Here is a 22,243-nt window from a genome sequence, read left to right as displayed (position 1 = left end):
GGCCTTTGGATGCTACTGTAATACCGCACCATTGAGATCAAGCTGTTAGAGAAATGTGTGTCTATATGTGGCCCAGTATGCTTCTGCAGAGATGTTTATAGTTATGGTATGTCTACAGCAGCTGAGGAGGGCGCTTCCCAGCGGGGATAGACGGACACACATAAGCTCTGCTCAAGCTAGCCGTGCAAAAAATAGCAGTGTGGCTGCGGTGGCACAGGCAGCGGCAGCTCGGGCTGGCTGAGCACAATCCCACCCGACCACCTGGGTGTGTACTTGGATGTCTAGCCTGAGCTGCGGCTTGTGTCACTGTGGCCACATTGCTCTTTTTAGCATGCTGACAGAGCTAACACACGCCTGTCTACCCATGCTGGGAAGCATCCTCCCAGCTGCTGTGCAGACCCTCGGACTGACACTTCATAAATACTTAGAAGAAGAATTTTGCCTTTGCCAATGGCATTGCAAAATGGATATAGAGGTGGGGAGAAACGTTTTTCCGCTTTGCTCAGGTTGGGTGTACACCATACTTCTTTGCAGCAACCTCTGGCAATCTGTGCATGAAGATGCACTGGTGTCAAAAAAGGCTTTTGTTTTGCATGTTAGTGGAAATCCATGAAACAGCAGTGATGTGTCTTATTCCAGAGTAGGTGTATTCCACATGTGGCCATCACAGTTCTGCAGTAGAGGTAGATCTGGTTGGAGCAAGATTTGCATTCTGAGACCTGTAATTATTGTGGGCTGCGCCTGTGTATTAAGCAACAGGGAAGCAGCATTGTACTCTTTTGGATACAAATTAGGTGAAGGGCACCGGTTCCGCCAATTGCCGATAGCCCACGTTGAGACTAAGTTTGAGAGTTCTTAGTGTGTGCCTTACCTTTGCCTCTCTTTGGCACTACCTGTTTGGCCTCTCAATACATAAATGGGCGCTGACATTGTTCCAACCCCCACCCCACCCTTCAGATTTTGCCTTCCACCTCTGAGACAGGAGAGTGAAAAATTATTCCTTCTGTGTACTTTGCAGACACAGTCATCCTGGATACATTCATTCTAAATACTGGGATTTCTTAACTGTTTACTGGACTTTATTTTATTTTTCAGTGCTTAACGAGCTTTTGGAGATGTATAAAAATAAAAACACGGGAGACCTAATCAGCCTTGCTATAGGGTTCTTCAAAACTGTGCTGTCTCAAATATTTTTGTCTGAATAGAACTCTTCCAGATGGATCTGAGTGGTTGGAGCTTTCAGTGTTATTAAGATCAGTGCATTTCTTCCTTCCCCTTGCTGCTCTAGATCTGTATAAAAGCCATGTAATTGGAGCCATCCTGGTTCACAGTTCTTGTCCTTTAACAACAATATGCTTGAAGGCAAGCCTAGTTTGTATTGTGGATCCATCAAATGGAATGGGAACTCTTGATACACCTTTACAGGTGTCAGTGTAGCCTAGGGATTGCACGTTTCCAAATGTTGCATGATTTGTATGCTGTCCCCAAGCACAGATATTCAATCAGTCTTGAACATAAAGCGTTCCATTGGCTTAAGTTAGGGCCTTGGTGGTGTTCAAACGTATAATATAATACGAACTGTAATAGGTGCTACGAAAGGAGGCATCAGCTGATGCAGGAATCAGATAGAATTACACTGGTTATGAGTCATGCACCAGCATGTTTCCTCAAATAGCCTATGAAGTGACGATCTCAGTTCAGGGCAACTGCACCTGTATTTCCCCTCAGTGGTCCAGCAAGGGCACTCACTCTCAGACTTCCAGTTCCCCAGCTGTTGCCTCTCTTAGGTGGAGAACTGCATCTCAATCCCTTCTGACGAGGATATGTCCAGGCAGAACAGTTCCTGGCCTTCGCTGTATTTTCAGCACAGATAGTCTGCCTATACAGACCTGCTTGCTTTCTCTCCAGAGACTGATGACAATGATTGTCAACAGTTGTAAGTTACTGCACAGTTCTTTCTAAGCAAGCCAAATGTAAGGTAAAAAGCGTTACAGAGAAGACGCATTAAAACAATAAAAGAACTTACACACCTGCTAATAAGCTTATCTGGAACTTCCAAGTTCCTAAGATGGATTCTGGCAGATGAGTCCTTCAGTCCCCCACCCTACAGGAGACCCTGTGGTTACCAGTTCATCACAACTCCAGCTCAGAACAAGCACCCAGTCTTATGAGGCCTCAGTAGGCCAAGTTCTTCCAATCCTTCCCTAAGGATTAGAGCCCTCCGTGGACCAGAGGTCCTGTCTGCTGTATGAGGAAGAAGGCCCTGAGGCACTTTAAACCCAGGCTTTTTAGCCAAAAGTCTCTTTTTTGTCTCTTGGTCTCTGGAGAATTCAGTTTGAACTAGTATCTGTATATATCCCTGCAGGGGTGGGTTCCAAGCGTGATAAAGGATGAAGTTCATTAGCATCCCCCTTTCCTTCTAGAGAAGGTCTGTACAATGTCACAACACATACACAATTGCATTGTTAATACAATGTACCCCAAAGATATTAACCCTAGTACCTTTATCTTAATTCCATAAGGCTTGTTTGGGATTTTGTCAGTCTGTCACCCCGACAACAAAAATAGGGAAAATTTCAAAATATTTCCCCATCTTTTTTTGTTTTTCTCCCTCCGGTTAACAGTTTGGAGTCTGTAGGTGCTGTTGGGAACAGATCTTACTAGCACATTGCTTTTGAACTTTACAAGGGCCCTGACTGCTCGGCTGCTGCTGTCATAGAAACAGACAGCGGACTGCTGAAAATGGGGTCTGGTGGTTCTAAAATAACCCATTTCACAAAAGCACAACCCCTCCCTTCCTAAACCCCTCCAAACACAGGCGCTTTGTGCAGCAGGGGCTATTTTAAACTACCAGACTCCATATTCAGGGATACAGTTTCTGTTGCTATGACAGCAGCAGAACACTCGGGGCCCTTGTAGATTTCAATGGGGGAGCCTTAGTGGAATGGTTCTTTCTCAACAGTACAAGTAGGCTGCACACTGTTAACTTAGCTTGGGTGGGAGAGTTCCTTCTTCACGGAGAATACTGAGTGACTTCAGCCAATTGGGGCTCCCGTTTAGATTTCAAGGGATCTTTACCATGAAAAGTTCCTTTTTATACACAGTACATTTTTGCAATTGAAAAGTGCTATGTCAGGGGTAGGCAACCTATGGCACGCGTGCCGAAGGCGGCACGCGAGCTGATTTTCAGTGGCACTCACACTGCCCGGGTCCTGGCCATTGGTCCGGGGAGCTCTGCATTTTAATTTAATTTTAAATGGAGCTTCTTAAACATTTTAAAAACCTTATTTACTTTACATACAACATTAGTTTAGTTATATATTATAGACTTATAGAAAGACCTTCTAAAAACATTAAAATGTATCACTGGCACGCGAAACCTTAAATTAGAGTGAATAAATGAAGACTCGCACACCACTTCTGAAAGGTTGCCGACCCCTGTGCTATATCCTAAATATTCTGGATTTTTGTTTTCATCCATAAAGTATTTAATGAGTATTAACTTATTCCCAACCTTCTCCTGGGTGGGTAAGTATTCTTAGCTCATTTTACTGGGGAAGCAGAGGTATAGATGTTAAGGATCAGACTTCCAAAAGTGACCTTTGATTTTTTAGTGTCTCAATGTTTGGGTAGTCAGCCTGAGACATTTGGGCCTGATTTTCCAAACTGCTGATGGCCTGCAGCTCCAATTGAAGTAAATGCTTAACATCTCTGAAAATCAGGCCCAAGTAAGGAGGCCAACCTCAGTGTCCGCATTTGAGAACGTTGGTTTGAGTGGCTTGCTGGAGGCCATGGTAGAGGTGGTATCAGAATTCTGTTCCTGTCTTCCAGTCTAGCACTTAGACCACAAGCAGTAAGTCTTCCAGAAAGAGTGGTTGTACTGGATTCATGAACTGTTTGGTTGGCTGATCATTTGAGAATGAATAGACTTCAGGCATGCAGGACTCCACTTTTGTTATATATAGTGGGACCAAGTACTGATTTTTGCCCCAGATCCCTAAGTGGCCCCCTCAAGGATTGAACTCACCACTCTGGGTTTAGCAGGCTAATGCTCAAACCACTGAGCTATCCCTCCCCCCTTGTTGGAGCCTTTGCTCTGTGTGTGATAAAGTGGAAGTTACAGAAAGGGAAATTGGACTGAAGATCAAATTGGTCATAGCCATATGAGTTTGGAGTCAGCTGCTCATTGCAAAAATACATCAAGCATTTTATGCAAATAATTATGCTCCTCCTGTGCAGTTCTAATGCATCACATCTTGATGTCTAAAAGCATAGGTTCTTTGGCCTTGCTTTTATCACACATCTGCCCCTTCACCGCTGCACTGTACCTGTCATAACTTCACTCCTGGCGTTTTATAGCTTATGCCTTTTTTGTGTGGTGAGGCTGCACTGTCAGCGTAGTCTCTAATAGTTAACTTGACTCATGTTCAGAAGCTGATTAGGCCAGGCTGCCAAAGAAGCTATGAGGAATTACTAGAGCTAGGATTGGCTTGATCCTATGAACCTTCAAAGCTCTGGCTTGGAGCCCAGAGTAGCTATTAATAGACAGGTAGGAGAAGCCAAGTTTTGAAAACAGCTTCTGATTTGAGTACCAGGTGGTTCTCATACTGTCCTGAAACAGAACTACCTCCTGAGACCCTCAGAATTAGACTGTGCCTAGAAAATCCCTGTCTTGCAGGTCATCCAGTGCAAGTTGCTTTCAAAGTGCCAGTAACCTGCCTACCTAAAATTCCCCCCTGCAATTTCACTTGGCTACGTTATTCTTCATTTTCTGTCCAGAAGGGCTGTTTGGGGCAGCTGCTGCATGGTTTGTTAATAACGTGTGGTAAATACTTTAGGATCCATCAGAGTAAAAGGTGGGATATAAAGCTTAATATCATTATCGCTGTGTCAGAATTCCTCACGTCTCTTTGTATTTGTGATTGAGATTATTGTTCTGGAAAGAACCTCGCTGGTGTATGTCAGTTGCACACAGATTTCTGTACTTGCTGAATGAGTTTACTTCTCCTTAGCTGGGTTACGCAGTCTACAGGCACATAGATGCAGCGCTAGCAGCACTTAAATATTTCAAGTACAAAATGGAATTTGTTTTCAATTTAGATACATAGAATCAGTCTAGTTTCTTTTGCATTTGAAGCATTAGGTGACAAATCCCATTGACCTTATAGCATAATTCTTTAGGCATTTGAGGTTGGAGTCAAACATACAACATGCCTCACCAATCTATTAGAATTCTTTGAGGGTGTCAACAAGCTTGTGGACAAGGGTGATCGAGTCGATATCGTGTACTTGGACTTTCAGAAAGCCTTTGATAAGGTCCCTCACTAAAGGCTCTTAAGCAAAGTAAGCTGTCATGAGATAAGAGGGGAGGTTCTTTCCTGAATCAGTAACTGGTTAAAAGACAGGAAAGAAAGGGTAAGAATAAATGGTCATTTTTCACAATAGGGAGAGGTAAATAGTGGTGTCCACCAGGGGTCTGTACTGGGACCTGTGCTGTTCAACATACTCTTAAATGATCTGGAAAAGGGGTGAACAGTGAGGATGCAAAATTTGCAAATGATACAAAACTACTCTAGATACTTAAGTCCAAAGCTGACTGCAAAAAGTTACAAAGGAATCTCACAAAACTGGGTGACCGGGCAAGAAAATAGAAGATGAAATTAAATGTTGATAAGTGCAAATTAATGTATAATGGAAAAATAATCCCATCTGAACATACAAAATGATGGGATCTACATTAGCTGTTACCACTCAAGAAAGAGATTTTGGTGTCATTGTGCATAGTTCTCTGAAAACATCTGCTCAACGTGCAGCAGCAGTCAAAAAAGCTAATAATGTTAGGAACCATTAGGAAAGGGATAGATAATAAGACAGAAAATATCACAATGTTACTACATAAATCCATGGTATGCCCACACCTTGAATACTGCATGCATTTCTGGTTGCCCCATCTCAAAAAGATGTATTAGAATTGGAAAATGAACAGAGAAGGGCAACAAAAATGATTAAGGGCATGGAATGGCTTCTGTATGAGGAGAGATGAAAAAGATTGGGACTGTTCAGTTTAGAAAAGAGACAACTAAGAGGGGGTGTGTATGATAGAGATCTATAAATAATGAATGGTGTGGAAAAAGGAATAGGGAAGTGTTATTTACCCCTTTAGGCAACACAAGAAACGGGTCACCTGATCAAATTAATAGGCAGCAGGTTTAAAACAAACAAAAGGAAATACTACTTCACACAACACACAGTCAACCTGTGGAACATGTTGCTATGGGATGTTGTGAAGGGTAAAAGTATAACTGCATTCAGAAAAGAATTAGATAAGTTAATGGAGGGCAGGTCCATAAATGGCTATTAGCCAAGATAGTCAGGGATGGAATCCCATGCTCCAGGTGTCCCTAAACCTCCAACTATCAGAAGCTGGGACTGGCTGGCAGGGCTTGGATTACTCAAAATTGTCATGTTCTGTTCATTCCTCTGAAATGAAGGTACTGGCCATTGTCAGAGGACAGGATACTGGGATAGATGGACCATTGGTCTGACCCAGTATGGCCATTCTTACGTTCTTATACGTTTGCTGTTCCATTGCAGTGGTCACAGGATATGGTCCCCTCTGCCACCTTCTGAACACTTGGACCATTTTAAAGAAACATAGGTGCCTTCTTAGCCAGGTTCAAAAGCAGAAAAAAAAACAACTATAGAGATAGGCCCATGCTTAAGTGCTGTCCTGAATGGAGATGCTTTCCTGAATTGGGGCCTTCGAAACAATTTCAGGCTGAATGAGGATAGTTCTGTTTGGCTTGCTGTAGAGAGCACAGTCATCAAATCAGCAATCTCTGCTATCAGGTTTAAGCTTCAGGCTACTTAGTAGTTAGTTTTTAAAGTTCAAAGAACTGCTAGTTTTTAAATCAGGGATGTCAGAATTAAAATGTGAACAATTCTTTCTGTCTACAGATTGGTTTATCTAATAAATGTGGCTTCTGCCACAGGCTGCCTTTTGATAACTCACTGTACTATCAGGTTCTAAATGGGTATGTTTACCTGTTAATAGTGTGAGCTAGAGTCTGTGGATTATATAACCTGATTTTTTCTTACAGCCAGGAAGCAATGTACATTTAAAAACATTGGCCTGGTGGGGGTGAGTTTGGGGGAACGTAGCAATGGCCGGAGTCTACAGCTTGTCATCTCTTGTTTGTTTTGTAGTTGGTGTATCCTTATGACTTCAGACTGACAGAAAAAGAGGTAGGATCGTTTCTTCTGTCTTAAAGATCAGTAGGTGTGGTAGAGGGTGTCTTACAATGTGTTCTTGTTTGTTACAGAAAACCAACATCTGCTACTTGTCCTTCCCAGACTCCTACTCGGGTAGGTTGCATCTGTGGGCTCTGCATGGAGAATGAGGATGGTTCCTGTTGTTGTGAAAGAGACATTAAGGTTCATATTAGAAAGAGTGAGTCAGCATCTGTAATGTAGCAGAGAGAACAATGGGCTGTATCTTCCAGAATGAAGACCTCAGAGAGCACTCCGGCATCAGGGCTGCATGGAGAGGTTTCCAGTTGAATTTTGATCCTTATCTAAATAGATGCAGAACCTGTGATCTAGCGGCTGACTGGAGAATTTCTCTATGTGCAAGCTTTGCTCATGCTTTTCAGATGCAGAAAAAGTATTAAAAATAGTAATCAGGGCTAAATTTCCCCGGACTTGCAGCTGTCCATGCTGATATCAGCATTTTGATGCAGAAGATGGCTCAGCACAGGGAGAAATGTACTTAGCTTTTCTGGGGAAGGGGTTCTCTCAGAACAAAACACAACAAATTCAAAGTCTGTGGTTGCAAATCAGAAAGATAGCCATGAGATGGAAAGCTGTATTAGGCCAGTAAATCCCTCCATGATTGTTTCCTGCAGTCTGCTCTCCAGGGCTTTGGCCAGTTGAGTTTTAATTGTCCTTAGAGATGGTGCTTCCACCACTTCCTTTCTGAGCCCTTTCTACTACTTCTGCTGTCCATCCCAAATTTTTCTGTTCTTAGTGTTATCCCTTTATTTCTAGCTGTACTCCTTCATAACACACAAAATAATCCCTTTCCTTCCTTGGGGCTTAAGCATCTACAAAAATGTGAAGGGTGTATCATGTCTCTCCCCTACGGAGTGCATTAGTCATTGATTAGCCTAAATCAGTGTTTAGTTTTACATATGTAGCTCTTTCATCATAAATCAATCCTTCCAGCTTCCTGTTGTAGTTGCTGCGGGTTGCACGTGTATATGAGATGAGAATGGCAGCACGGTAGAACTCTGTGGGCTGCATTTTGCCCATCCTTGGACTGTCAAGTCAGTTTTCCATAGACCTGAATATCAGTCCCAGTTTGGCTCTCCTTTCACATGCATGATGATGATTTGGAGCCTAAAATGATGTGAACTCACTTTGCACATATTCTGTCAGTGTCTCTCTGCCCATCCCTCCAATCTGGGGTATCTCTGGCGAGAATGTCATGCTCTTGTACCATGTGCAAAGTGTTCTCAGTGTGGGGGTTCCCAGCTGTGGAACTCACTCAGCTTGGCCATTTGCCAGAACAAATACATCCTGGCTCTTGGGGTACGGTGCACTGGCTGTGTTTTCAGCCAACCCTTTATGCAGTTTTGGATCAAAACTATAGATGTGTAGGTTTCCAATCTGGTGGATGATAGGGCGAGGGCTGCAGCTGCTCGGTGTGGGCAGTACTGGCTGACGTTTTTAATGTTCCCAGTAAATGAGTGCATAATAAATACATCAATACAAATTCCTGTCATCTGCTGCATCTCCTTCCTAATTGATCCTACTGTTTTGCTGTTACTCTCTCACTGCTAATTTGAGTTTGATATATTTTAACTGGTTTTTACTTCCTTAAATTTTTTTGATAATCAAAGTCCCTCGTCCTTTCTTTACTGAACCTTCTTCTTGAGTGTGTGTGATCTTGTCTCTGTCTCAGGCGGCCTAGGAGATACTCAATTTAGCTTCCGTCTCCGTCAGTCTGGGGGGCAGAGAAACACTCATTTTGGGGATGATGGCGAATATAACCGAGAAGCCCCCCTAACACTACAGGTCAGTTATTGCACAGTATGCAGCTTGCACCTGCGAAATGAACAATGGCATTCGTGTGTTTAAAAACAAAATGTGAACATGGATTTATTTTTTCCTGTAAATAATTGTCCCGTTTGACTGAATTTTGCCCGAGGCCATGGGAATAATCACAAAGGGGTAAATTTTCAGCATAGGGATTCACATTCATCTTAATGTGAGTAGAGGGACATACTGCCAAGGATTTAACCTCTCTGTGGGAATAAAGATCAAGATGTGATGTGTTGGAATGAGCCAGGCTGAAGGAGTGTTAGTGCTCCGCTCAAACAGGGGACGAATGTTAGAGCTCTGGTGACCTAGAATAGCTTTCTACTCCTGGAGTTCTGGTTTGTGATTCTCTCTTGTACTGGCTAGTTCATTTCACACAGAGAAGGTAAGTGTGGTCAGGTACTGATTCTCCTGCTAGAGCAGGAGTTTGTCCTTATTTCCTCTTCCTTCTTCCCTTGTTTGGTGTCAGAGTCCCTCAGGTGCCTGTGTAAGCTTTCTTAACGCCAGCCGTCATATGCCCTGGGGAGTGACTCATGGTGACTGCTGCACAGAGAAGGAATTCTGGGAATATTCTGGACTCTCTCATCACCTAGTGCTCTCACAACACACACAATCTCTCCAGTCAGCAAGGGAAGGGGGCCCGCTCAGAGATCGCTCCAAGTGGTGCTAAAGAACCGCCAGAGGAGCAAGACTGCTAAAAAACTAGATGCTGCTCCTGGGAAAGTAATGCCTGATGTGTTATAAGTGCCTAGATCAATAGAACCCTGACATGCCAAGGAATAGTAGGCCTGGTCCACTGTGTTGGTAATTAGGCTCCATCTCTACCCCAGTGCCAGTTGTGGGAACTTAGGGATGTTGTAAATGCCAACTAATGGTGAGGGATTTTTATCAAATCCCATGGGGTTGTTTTTTTTGCCTTACAAGCTCTGTCCTTCGGGTCCTTTGTCAAAGCTACTGTCCTGGCTAAAGCCAGAATGGTATTGACTCAAGAGTTTGTCTGGAGAGAGTGCTATTGAGCGATGGAGGGCAGGCATGTCTTCCGCTCAGGAGATGATGTGTTGCCCCCACAGCACTCCAAGCCCATCTCTATCCAGAGAGTGAAGCTGAAAATCAGACAAGAGCTTGCTACACAGCAACAGGGAGTTCCCAGGATTAGATCACTGAGCAAGCCCAGCTGGTTTATTTCAATGGGAACAGCAAGTAACCCTTTTAATAAGGGCCACAGATGGAATTACAGTAGTGGGTGTAGTACAAGGGGCTGGGTGACACCCTGGAGTTCAACTCCTTATGCTGCAATTGGGAGTTCAGTGGGCCCAGTCTCATCCCTACATGCCCATTTAATAAAATCTGCCACACCGTTTGTCATTGACAGTTGCCTCAAAGAGAAGACCAGGCCTGGAGTAGTGGGGGGTGCTGTAGTTCAGGGCTGAGGTGTACTTACAGATCTCTGAGACGAGCAGTGGTGGGCAACATGCGGCCCATCAGGGTAATCTGATTGATGGGCACGAGACATTTTGCTGACGTTGACTGTCCGCAGACAAGGCCCCCCGCAGCTCCGAGTGGCCACGGTTCGCCGTTCCTGACCAATGGGAGCTGCAGGAAGCGACGTGGGCCACAGGGACGTGCTGGCCACAGCTCCCATTGGTTGGGAACGGCAAACCGCAGCCACTGGGAGCTGCAGGGAGCCATGCCTATGGCCGGTCAACGTCAGCGAAACGTCTCGCAGCCCGCAATTAGATTACCCTGATGAGCTGCACGCGGGCCGCAGGTTGGCCACCACTGGACTACAGGGAGGCTCAAGCCTGGTGGTGGAGGTAGCAGGTTCCTTGACAATGGTCTTGTTGACCTCTTTCTTGCAGCGGGAGTCAGCTCATTACTTTGGCTATGTGTACTTCAGGCAAGTCAAGGACAGCTCAATGAAGAGAGGCTATTTCCAGAAGGTGAGTATTGAAACTAGGTAGCTTGCTGCTCTAAAGCAGTACAGGGCTGTAAAACGGCATCTAGCCATAGTTCTTAACGATCTCACCATTCCCTTCAGTGACACCAGAAATGTTCCTCAAGGAGACAGGCAGGGCCATGGGGAAAAAAGCTGCAACAGCTGGACTACGTGGAAAGTGTAGACTGAAACAAACTTGCAAGAGGCTGCCATACTAGATAAATCACGTGACCAGCGATTTACAATCCGTCTGTGCCATACATTCCTGAGAAGTCCCTGAAGGAACACCTCCCTTCCCATACACTCCAGCTTCAGGAGCTCAGAGATGCTGTACTTTGTTGTTGTTTGTATGATGGTACCACCCACAATGTGCTGGACACCATCCAAACGTAGAGGAATACACAACTGGTGCCTCAAGGAGTATGGAATTTCAGACTAGTTCTTTCTCTCAAGTCTAGTGAAGGAAGATTTTCCAATTCATTGCAGGCATCCATTTCTCTTTCTTTTATCTGCATCCATTGAATTACCAGTTTTGTTTTGATTTTCCCATCAAAACTAAAGTGACCTCCTATTAAAGAGTTTGAACCAGAGGGGAATTAAAACTATCACTCAGAGACCTACGCTTTGCAATAGGCCAGTCTGATAATTTGACAGAAGATTGAGCCTCTTTTGCCCCTATAATTGTTTTGTGCGCTTCTCCTCTTCTATCCTGCTCTGTGCTCACATCCTGGAGTATCTTCCAAAGAGCAGTCTTAACTTAACACTCATCAACTTGTGTCCCCAGTAAAATAATGGATCAGTCACTGAGAGAAAAAACAACACTTAAAATCAGCGACAAAGAGTCCTGTGGCACCTTATAGACTAACAGACATATTGGAGCATAAGTTGCCACAGGACTCTTTGTCGCTTTTTACAGATCCAGGCTAACATGGCTACCCCTCTGATACTTAAAATCAGGAGGATAATGGAAAATTGGACAGTACTGGAGAGTTTATGTAAAACAGCTCTTGCCATGCTAACTTGATTGCTTTTGCAATAGAATGACAACAGTAGAGGGTAATGTGAAAGCATTGGATATAATACACTGTCACACTAAGGGCTAGTCTGCACTACCGTGTTATATCGGCACAGCTGCACCAATACACTGCGCCGCTGGAGTGCATCTGGTGAAGACGCGCTATCCTGACGGGAGAGCGCTTTCCTGTCTGCATAATTACTCCACCTCAACGAGAGGCGGAAGCTATGTCGGCAGGAGAGCGTCTCCTGCCAACAGCATGGGGTGGGTATTGCTTTAAGTCGATGTAACTTGCGTCGCTTGGGGGAATGGTTTTTCATACCCTTGAGCAACGTCAGTTACATTGACTTAAGTGGTAGTGTAGACAAGCCCTTAGATGGGAGTAAAACGGAGGGCTAGACCAAATGGCAAAGTACTGAGAATGGAGAAAGTGTCCATCATTGAAACGATCTGAGTTGGAATAATTTGAAAAGCAGAGTAAGCAGCACACTGAGGGGATACTGAATTGGAAGGTGGTATAAAAACTAATGACAGAGATGGTATAAAGGGACCCAGTGAGATTAGAAACATGGGCAGAAAAAGCAAAATGACATTAACTTGGAAAAATGACCTCTCATTTCCCTTATTTCGTTGGTCTGCTCCAGTCTTCCACATATCACTTCCCTGCCTGGTCCCTGATTCCTGCTCTGCTGGTTTGTTCCTCTGTGCCTGGTTTCTAGCTCTACTCGGTACCCTCCTCCCTCAGGTAGCTCCTGGTGTGCTTTCACTGGCAGCTTTGGACCTACTGGCAATTACTGGCTCTTTTACACTGGTGATCTGTTTTCTGCTGGGCTGCAGACTCATCTCTTATGGTTGCAGTGGTCCCTAGTGGAGACTGCTAGACTGGCTCCTTCCACCTTACAGCTGCTTCTACAAACATCCAGGCTCTTCCCTGAGCATGGACACCTGGAGAATCCAGTACAAAATAACCATCACATGTTCCACAGACTGTGAGCAAGTGCACTGGAAACATCATTTGGGGCAAACTAGATTCAGCTTCTGGGCTTCTGTCAAGAGTCCATTGTGGACCTCCGGTGGGCAGAGCCTGGACACCTCTTGTAGGCGGAGTGTTGAAAGTGCTGACGATGGTGCTACTGTCTGTCTGTTTCAGTCTCTAGTGCTGGTGTCACGCTTGCCTTATGTGAACCTGTTCCAATCTCTGCTGCAGCTGCTTGCTCCTGAGTACTTTGACAAGCTGGAGCCATGCCTGGAGGCAGGTAAGGAGAAAGGGGGGGCGTCAGGGTTTTGTGACGGGGATACCAATCTAATATTAGTAAATGGGGAGGCAAATGAGAGATGTATGCCATGGAAAAAAACATTGATAAGCAAAGTGTTGCAGAGCTGCATGTTACTCGTAGGGAGAAATGTCAATTAGTTCCAGTACACAAATATATATATTACACACGCACAGCTGTTAAAAGACCATTATTAAGGCTGGAAAGTCAAATGCTCAAAAGTTAGGAAGTGCAAGAATTAAGCTGGTCTGTGCAACCTTAATTTGGATCCCTTGTGTGCACGAACTATGATATAGTCTTTAATCACATGATCATACACTATTTTTTCCACATTCTCCCTGAGGCACAGAGAGGTCAAAAGTATCCACTTAATTTCGGCATCCAGTTTGAGACACCTAGGACCCGATTTAATCAGAGTACTTCGTGTTCTATATCACTGTGTGTATTCAAAGCACAGCTCCCATTAACTTCAGTTGCTATTGGGACAGCACAGGAATGAGTCTCCCAGCTCTCAGTTATTGTCCCTGGACCTATTTAGCCCCTAGGAGCCCAGAGCTGCTATGCATAAGAACATAAGAATGGCCAGACTGGGTCAGACCAAAGGTCCATCTAGCCCAGTATCCTGTCTTCCAACAGTGGCCGATGCCAGGTGCCCCAGAGGAAATGAACAGAACACGTAATCATCAAATAATCCATCCCCAGCTTCTGGCAAACAGAGGCTAGGGACACCATCCCTGCCCATCCTGGCTAATAGCCATTGATGGACCTATCCTCCATGAATTTATCTAATTCTTTTTTGAACCCTATTATATAGTCTTGGCCTTCACAACATCCTCTGGCGAGGAGTTCCACAGGTTGACTGTGCATTGTGTGAAAAAATATTTCCTTTTGTTTGTTTTAAACCTGCTGCCTATTAATTTAATTTGGTGGCCCCTAGTTCTTGTGTTATGAGGAGTAGTAAATAACACTTCCTTATCTACTTTTTCCACATCAGTCATGATTTTATAGATCTCTATCGTATCCCCTCTCAGTCATCTCTTTTCCAAGCTGAAAAGTCCCAGTCTTATTAATCTCTCCTCATACAGCAGCTGTTCCATACCCCTAATAATTTTTGTTGCCCTTTTCTGAACCTTTTCCAAGTCCAATATACCTTTTTTGAGCTGAGGCGATCACATCTGCACGCAGTATTCAAGATGTGGGCATACCATGGATTTATATAGAGGCAACGTGATATTTTCTGTCTTCTTATCTATCCCCTTCTTAATTATTCCCAGCATTCTGTTCGTTTTTTTGACTGCCACTGCACATTGAGTGGATGATTTCAGAGGACTATCCACCATGGCTCCAAGATCTCTTTCTTGAGTGGTAACAGCTAATTTAAACCCCATAATTTTATATGTATAGTTGGGATTATGTTTTCCCATGTGCATTACTTTGCATTTGTCAACATTGAATTTCATCTGCCATTTTCTTGCCCCGTCACCCAGTTTTGAGAGATCCTTTTGTAGCTCTTTGCAGTCTGCCTGGGATTTAACTATCTTGAGTAGTTTTGTATCACCTGCAAATTTTGCCACCTCACTGTTTACCGCTTTTTCCAGATCATTTATGAATATGTTAAATAGGACTGGGCCCAGTACACACCCCTGGGGGACATCACTATTTACCTCTCTCCATTCTGAAAACTGACCACTTATTCCTACCCTTTGTTTCCTATCTTTTAACTAGTTACCAATCCATGAGAGAACCTTATCCCATGACTGCTTACTTTGCTTAAGAGCCTTTGATGAGGGACCTTGTCAAAGGCTTTCTGAAAATCTAAATATACTATATCCACTGGATCCCCCTTGTCCACATGTTTGTTGACCCCCTCAAAGAATTCTAGTAGATTGGTGAGGCATGATTTCCCTTTACAAAAACCATGTTGACTATTCCCCAACAATTTATATTCATCTATGTGTCTGATAATTTGCCCGGTACTGAAGTCAGGCTTACTGGCCTGTAATTGCCAGGGTCTCCTCTGGAGCCCTTTTTAAAAATTGGCGTCACATTAGTTATCCTCCAGTCATTTGGTACAGAAGCTGATTTAAATCATAGGTTACAGACAACAGTTAGTAGTCCTGTAATTTCACATTTGAGTTCATTCTGAACTCTTGGGTGATACCATCTGGTCCTGATGACTTATTACTGTTTAGTTTATGTTCCAATGACCTGCTCTAATGACACCTCAATCTGGGACAGTTCCTCAGATTTGTCACCTAAAAAGAGTGGCTCAGGTTTGGGAATCTCTCTCACATCCTCAACCATGAAGACCGATGCAAAGAATTCATTTATTTATCCGCAGTGGCCTTATCTTTCTTGAGTGCTTCTTTATCATCTCGATCGTCCAGTGGCCCCACTGGTTGTTTAGCAGGCTTTCTGTTTCTGATGTACTTAAAATATTTTTTGCTATTACTTTTTGAGTCTTTGGCTAGCTGTACTTCAAATTTTTTTTTGACCTTCCTAATTACATTTTTACACTTCATGTGCCAGAGTTTATGCTCCTTTCTATTTTCCTCACTAGGATTTAACTTCCACTTTTTAAAGGCTGCCTTTTTGCCTCTCACTGCCTTTTACTTTGTTGTTTAGCCACGGTAGCTCTTTTTTTTTTTGGTTCTCTTACTTGCAAGCAGAGTTAGATTCCTTATCCTGTAATAAGACCAGCAGCAGTGGTGATATGTTCACAGCAGGATTCACAGAGACTATCTAAATTGGCTGCATTTGTCCCTCAGGTTAAAGTTTTGTCTTTGTCCATGTTCTTGCAGTGTGCAATGAGATTGATCAGTGGCCACCTCCGGTGCCAGGACAGACGCTGAACCTTCCTGTGATGGGAATTGTCATTCAGGTACTTGCTACTGATATTCCACTCACAAACGCTCAAGCCACAGGCATTGATGGACACTGAACCAGAAAGGTGGCATATTTCTTTTATACTCCTTTGGATGTTAATGTTCCTGACGGCTCTAAATTCTTTCCCTTTGTTCCTAATCTCTGCACAGTTAGACATAAACAGGAAGTTTTCATGCCTGCCCGCTGAGCCCATCTCCCCAAATAACCTCTCTGTGTTCCTGTTTGTTACCCAGGTGAGAATCCCATCCAGGGTGGATAAACCCGGATCAAGTCCTTTGAAGCAGTTCAATCAAGAGGTGAGCTGAAGAAGAGAGTGGTGTAAAATGGCCCACTAGCCAGCAGAGTCTAGATCGCTGAGTAAGAGAAGGGTACTGTAGAATTGGAGCTCTTTGGAACTTGTCCAATGTGCTCCCTGGAACAACAGCTTCCTAAATATTCCTCTCGAGTGTTTTCACTAAATTCTTCAAACTCCCACCCAGTAAGAATGACACTAACCCCTGCCTGGGCAGAGAAATCCCTGAGTGAGGATGCTTCAGCCTCCTGGGTAATTTTACATCATTGCTCCTTGTTCTGCCAATAATCCCTTCTCCTTCCCTCCTTTGTGCTAGTACCTTTCACACATTTCTGGACTCTTAGCATCCACCACCTTCCCTGATTATCATTTTCCCAAGCTCTGCTTGGCTGCAGTGGGAAGGTTTCTCAGGCTTGGAAGGCAGGGGTTTTGGCTGGCTCCTGGGGTAAGAAATGAAATTCTTACACCTTGACTGGCTCAGCAGTTTAACCCCGGTCAGTGCTGTCCACGTTTGCTCCTAGCTTGGTTCTCCAAAAATTATCTTTGTGTAAGCTTTTTGATGCTTTGGTACTTATTGTAGATGGAATGTCTTTCTGTTTCTGAGGTGGGTAACTCAGAGTGACAGTAGTTTGTGCTCAGGACATTTCCATTCATTAACTGCCTTTCTCCTCTCTCCCATTCAGAACTTGTTACCAGCCCCGTTAGTTCTCCCCAGTGTTCATGAACTGGATCTCTTCAGGTGGGAGTTAGCTTCTCTCAACACACTCCTCCCATTCTACCTCCTTCCTCTTTGCTCACATTGTTCTTTAACTGAATGGGAGGTTGTGGGCATTGAGTGTGATCTTGATACTTCTTGTCGGTAAAGTGCATCAGTCTGAATGTTGGGTTGTAGGAGCCGCACAGTGCTTAAGGGCATTAGGGAGCTTTGTAGTGCATGTATGGGCTTCTTGTATGCACAACCACCTGGACCATAGAGACAGGAATTTCTTCCTCACTTCAGCTGGAGATCAGCCTATGCCCTGGCAGATTGGTTACCCGGGAAATTTTGAATGTAACTAATCTACCGTAGATCCTGTTCCCTTTTACATGTATCTTATTTTGCTTAAAATATATCAAATGAGCAGTGAGATCCACAGGGTAACTATATATTGCTTAAAATGTTTCCTTTTAACAGATTTGAAATGGTTTACAGGAAGTGTGTGTGTGTGTGTGTGTGTGTTTATATATATATATAGTTACCTTGTGGAACTCACTGCTGCAGGATATTAGGAACCCATCCTAGACCTTAAATGTGCAGATGCAGAGGAGCAGCTGAATGTGCCTAATACCAGAGTCTGTTCTTTCAGGAACTCCATTTCTAGCCTTACCCTGTTACTCTCTCTCTCACTAACAGATGTTTCCAGCCAGTGCTAATTCATATCCAGATGCTGTGGGAGCTGATGCTACTGGGGGAGCCAATAGTTGTAATGGCGCCATCCCCTACAATTTCCTCAGAAATGGTTCTGGCACTTACCAGGTAATTTGTTTGAATCGCAGGTGACCGTCACAGGATACTGTTAATTCTCCTCCCTTTAGAACCACTGCTCTGTCCAATAAATTGCATCGGATCTAATTTGTGTATGCAAGTACAGTAACTCCTCACTTAACATCGGTTAACGTTGTTTCGTTGCTGATCAATTAGAGAACATGCTCGTTTAAAGTTGTGCAATGCCCTTATAATGTTGTTTGGCAGCCGCCTGCTTTGTCCACTGCTTGCAGAAAGAGCAGCCCATTGGAGCTAGCTGGTGGGGGCTTGGAACCAGGGTGGACCGGCAGCTCCCCATCAGCTCCCCAGCAGGCTATCAATTGCCGGGCAGTTCAGCTGTCCCTCCCCCCGCTGCCATGTGCTGCCGCCGATGCAGAGCGGGGCCACCAAGCCGGCGGGGGCTGATTTGTCCCGGGCTCCGCACCCCCCTAGGGATGGCCCTGTCAGCAGCACTCTTAGGGTATATCTGCACTTGGAGCTAGAGTGTGATCCCCGTCTCAAGGAGACATACTTGTGCTAGCTCTGATAGAGCCAACTCAGTAAACACAGAGTGTAGCCATGGCAGTGCAAGTAACAGCAGGGGCTAGTTGCCCAGAGTATGTACCCCTGGGAGACCATAGGCACGTATTCAGGGTGGCTAGCCCCTCCTGCCACTTGCGCTGCCATGGCTACGCTCTTCTTTCAGAGTGCTGGCGCTGTCAGAGCTCGTGTGAGTGTGACTCCTCCGTCTGGTAATGACACCTCCAGCTCGAAGTGTAGACATGCCGCCAGTTTAGAGAGGGAGGGAGTGTTTCATCTGGCAGTGCAAGGCAGTGACCACTAGGAAACTGGCCTGTCCCAAAATTGTTCCTCTCCAGCATGAGCTGTCTTTCGTGATCACCGCAATACTCCTGTGTTATTCTTGCAGCTGTCTCACCCCTCTGAAGTACTGCTGTGACTATCGTCCATATTTCACTATCCATGACAGCGAGTTTAAGGAGTACACCACCAGGACACAAGCCCCGTAAGTACCCTGGTTGTCCTGTGTGAAAGGAGCCTCTAGACTCATTACTCAGTCAGCACAAGCTGCATGAAGGAACCTTGGGGGCATTGTTGCTTTGGCTTCCACTTTCATTTCAACCTTCTCTCTGTAGGCCGAACATTGTCGTGGGCGTCACAAATCCTTTCTTTATCAAAACGCTCCAGCACTGGCCTCACCTCCTTCGGCTCGGGGAGCTCAAAATGTCAGGTAACGCTCTAACCCAAGCTCGTCTTTCTGTATTAGACTCAGAGGTTGACAGTGAGCTGGCCCATGTAGTGGTGTCTCAGCAACAGTTCCATGTGCACATCACCGCCCCATGAGGATCAGGGACTCAGAGCGGGTAGTTCAGGCTGCTAGCCTGGGAGCTGAGGTGACGGCAGTAAAAGCAAAGTCTTAAGAAAATTACAACAAAGTTTTTCTTTTTTCTAAGCTTTAAGGAAATGGAAGATTATTCTTGGGAATGAAGATGGAAGGGAATAGGAGAGAAATGCTTGGTAGAGAGACACGGCTTTTATTTTCTGAAAAGCCAAGAGCGCTGCTGTAGGTTGGGCTGAGGAGTTCTTCTCTACGTGACTCATTATTACCTTTTTCCTGTCACCACCGGGGACTGGCAGAGGCCGGTCTGAAAGCTCCTGGTAGCAGCTGGGATACCAGCACTAGCTCAGCATTCATATCACAGGAGGATACAGTTTAATTTTTGCAAGTTTGGCATGGATGGTCTAAAGTGCGAGTCCTCTCACACGTGTGCTGTGGCTATGAGGCTAGAAGTGCTGCCTTTATAACCTGGTACTAGACACTGTGTGTCTTTCCACAGGTGACTTACCCAAACAAGTCAAGGTGAAGAAACTAACCAAACTGAAAACTCTGGACGCTAAGCCGGGTAATTCCCCTTTAACGTCAGTTTTGGTTTAATTGCATTTATCCTTCCTCTTTGCTGAGTTCGAAGGCTTTGCAGCAATGTGTTTGTTGTGGGCATTGCCCTCTGCCTCACCGGAGAGCAACTCCAGGGCTGTAACTTCTTCCAGCTCCTCTGCTGCTTGCAGTAATTCTTTACGGTTACGTGAGTGTCCTTCCTGACTTGGGCTCTCCATTGTTATTACTGGACCATCTAAAGGCTACTGATACAGAAAAAAATCACAGAAAACGTGGAAGCCCCGCCTCCCCCATCTGGTTTTAGAAACCCCCCTGAGGAAGACTCTGTCTGAGGAAGGAGAAGCCTTGGAGATGGTAGAAGCCTCATTAGAGGTTTCCCCTGGTGGTTGTTGGGAAGTACTTGAGTAGCCTGATGGCTCTGACTGGCTGAAGAAGGTGGGGTTTTGTGGGGCTGTTCTGTCTTCAGGGGTCTGGGGCTGGACTGAATCAACTGTCTGTTCCCCCTCCCCCAGTGCGTCTACTCTTATCTCTGCATTGCAGTGATACAACTCAAGTGTCGCTTCTGCTTTCCTTATCTAGGGTTACCATATTTAAAAAATAAAAAAAGAGGACACTCCACGGGCCCTGGCCCTGCCTCTTTCCCATCCCCGGCCCTGCCCATTTCCCACCCCCAGCCCCACCCCAACTCCGCCCTTTCCCCACCCCTTCCCCAAAGTCCCTGCCCTAACTCCCCCTCCCAGCCACGTGAAAAGGGCTGCCCAAGTGCTACCGGCTTTACGGTTTGCCGGGCAGCCTCCAGACCCTGCGCCCCCGGCCGGCACTTCCCCAGCGCAGCTGGAGCCCGGGAGGGGAAGCGCCCAGCCGGAGGCGCAGGGTCTGGAGGCTGCCCGGCAAACCATGAAGCCGGTAGCACTCGGGCTTCGGGCAGCCCCTATGCCTCCGGACCGTATGCCCCCGGCCGGGCACTTCTCCTCCCCGGCTCCAGCTGCTCTGCTCCTCCCCGGACTCAGACTTCGTCTCTGTTTAAGAGCCAAGCTGCCCGAGCCAGTGCTACCAGCTTTGGGCAGCCCCATGCCTCCGGACCCTAGCCGCCGGCTGGGCACTTCTTCTCCCCGGCTCCAGCTGCTCTGCTCCGGTGGCGCAGGGTCCGGAGGCACGGGGGCTGGGGCGGGGGGGACGCGAGGAGGAGGGCTCCGGGGAGGTGCAACGCGGCCCAGTCCGGCCCCGGCCGGCCTCAGCAGCTCCGGCCCGGCCTGGTTCGGGCCAGTTCTGGCCGAGTGCGCCGGCCCGGCCCCGGCCCCAGCGGCTCCGGTTCCAGCCGAGCGCGCCGGCTCTGACCCCAGCGGCTCTGGCCCAGCTTGGGCCCCAGGGCGGCCAGCCCGGCCCCGGCCGAGCACCTCCGGCCTGGCCCCAAACCCCGCGACTCCGGCCGGAGTGCAGCCCGATTCTTGGGCTCTTGTTAAAGCCGGCCCTGGTCGGGAGACAGGGAGTGGGGGGTTGGATGGGTCGGGAGTTCGGTGGGGCCGTCAGGAGGGCAGGGGTGTGGAGAGGGGTCGAGGCAGGCAGGGAGCAGAGGGGGCGGGATGAGTCAGGAGTTCTGGGGGTCCTGTCAGTGGGCAGGGAGCAGTTGGATAGGGCATGGGAGTCCCGGGGGTCTGTCTGGGGGCGGGGGTGTGAATATGGGGTGGGGGTGTGGATAAGGGTCGGGGCAGTCAGGGGACAGGTAAGGTCCTAGGGGGGCAGTTAGTGGCAGGGGTCCCAGGAGGGGGCAGTCAGGGGACAAGGAGTAGGGGGGAGTTGGGAGTTCTGAGGGGGGCAGTCAGGGGGTGGGAGGGAGTGATTGGGGGCAGGGCAGGGGCGGGGCTAGAGCGGGGCTCCTCCCCCCGTGTCCTCTTTTTTGACTGTACAAATATGGTAACCCTACGGGATCGATCCGGGATCGATTTATCGCGACTAGACAAGACGCGATAAATCGATCCCAGAAGATCCATTGCTTACCGCGGGACCCGGAGGTAAGTATAGACGTACCCTCAGATGTTAAACACTCCAATAGAAATTATTCAGGCTATTTAACCTGCAGGTTGGGAGTGGAGAGAAATTTATATCACTTCTGTTGAGTATTTGGGAGGCTGTCAGATATGGTGAAGGGAAGTTGTACCTAGGTAGGTAGATACAGCTATCTAACACCACTGAACTAGTCAACTCAAGCCTAGTCCTGAGCTAATGCTGCTGGCTATGTGTCTTTTCCTGTGACATGTTCTGGGGGAGAGGGGTGCCTCGGGGCAGTTGAAAGGTCTCGAAGGTTAATCCTACTGTGAGTGC

At 46.3% G+C, this 22,243-nt stretch overlaps 1 protein-coding gene across 3 annotated transcripts in view; it reads left to right on the top strand.

The window, feature by feature from the left end:
- DENND6B (DENN domain containing 6B) overlaps window positions 1–22,243 on the top strand; it is a 36,467-nt gene that overhangs the window by 3,138 nt on the left and 11,086 nt on the right. The window contains exons 2-13 of one of the 3 annotated variants that reach the window (XM_042860920.2): window positions 7,207–7,245; window positions 7,323–7,365; window positions 8,963–9,075; window positions 10,959–11,039; window positions 13,201–13,306; window positions 16,126–16,205; window positions 16,444–16,506; window positions 17,186–17,241; window positions 17,896–18,018; window positions 18,935–19,030; window positions 19,161–19,255; window positions 19,863–19,928. In XM_042860920.2, coding sequence (XP_042716854.2) covers window positions 7,207–7,245; window positions 7,323–7,365; window positions 8,963–9,075; window positions 10,959–11,039; window positions 13,201–13,306; window positions 16,126–16,205; window positions 16,444–16,506; window positions 17,186–17,241; window positions 17,896–18,018; window positions 18,935–19,030; window positions 19,161–19,255; window positions 19,863–19,928 — 961 coding nt within the window. Of the gene's footprint in view, window positions 1–7,206; window positions 7,246–7,322; window positions 7,451–8,962; window positions 9,076–10,958; window positions 11,040–13,200; window positions 13,307–16,125; window positions 16,206–16,443; window positions 16,507–17,185; window positions 17,242–17,895; window positions 18,019–18,934; window positions 19,031–19,160; window positions 19,256–19,862; window positions 19,929–22,243 lie in introns of those variants that run through there. The other 2 variants (XM_065551467.1, XM_065551480.1) reach the window with 2 other exon arrangements.

Source organism: Chrysemys picta, chromosome 1, assembly GCF_011386835.1.
Source record: "Chrysemys picta bellii isolate R12L10 chromosome 1, ASM1138683v2, whole genome shotgun sequence".
NCBI lineage: Eukaryota > Metazoa > Chordata > Testudines > Emydidae > Chrysemys > Chrysemys picta.
Note: the sequence above shows the minus strand (reverse complement) of the source record. Positions and strands in the feature narration are given on the sequence as shown.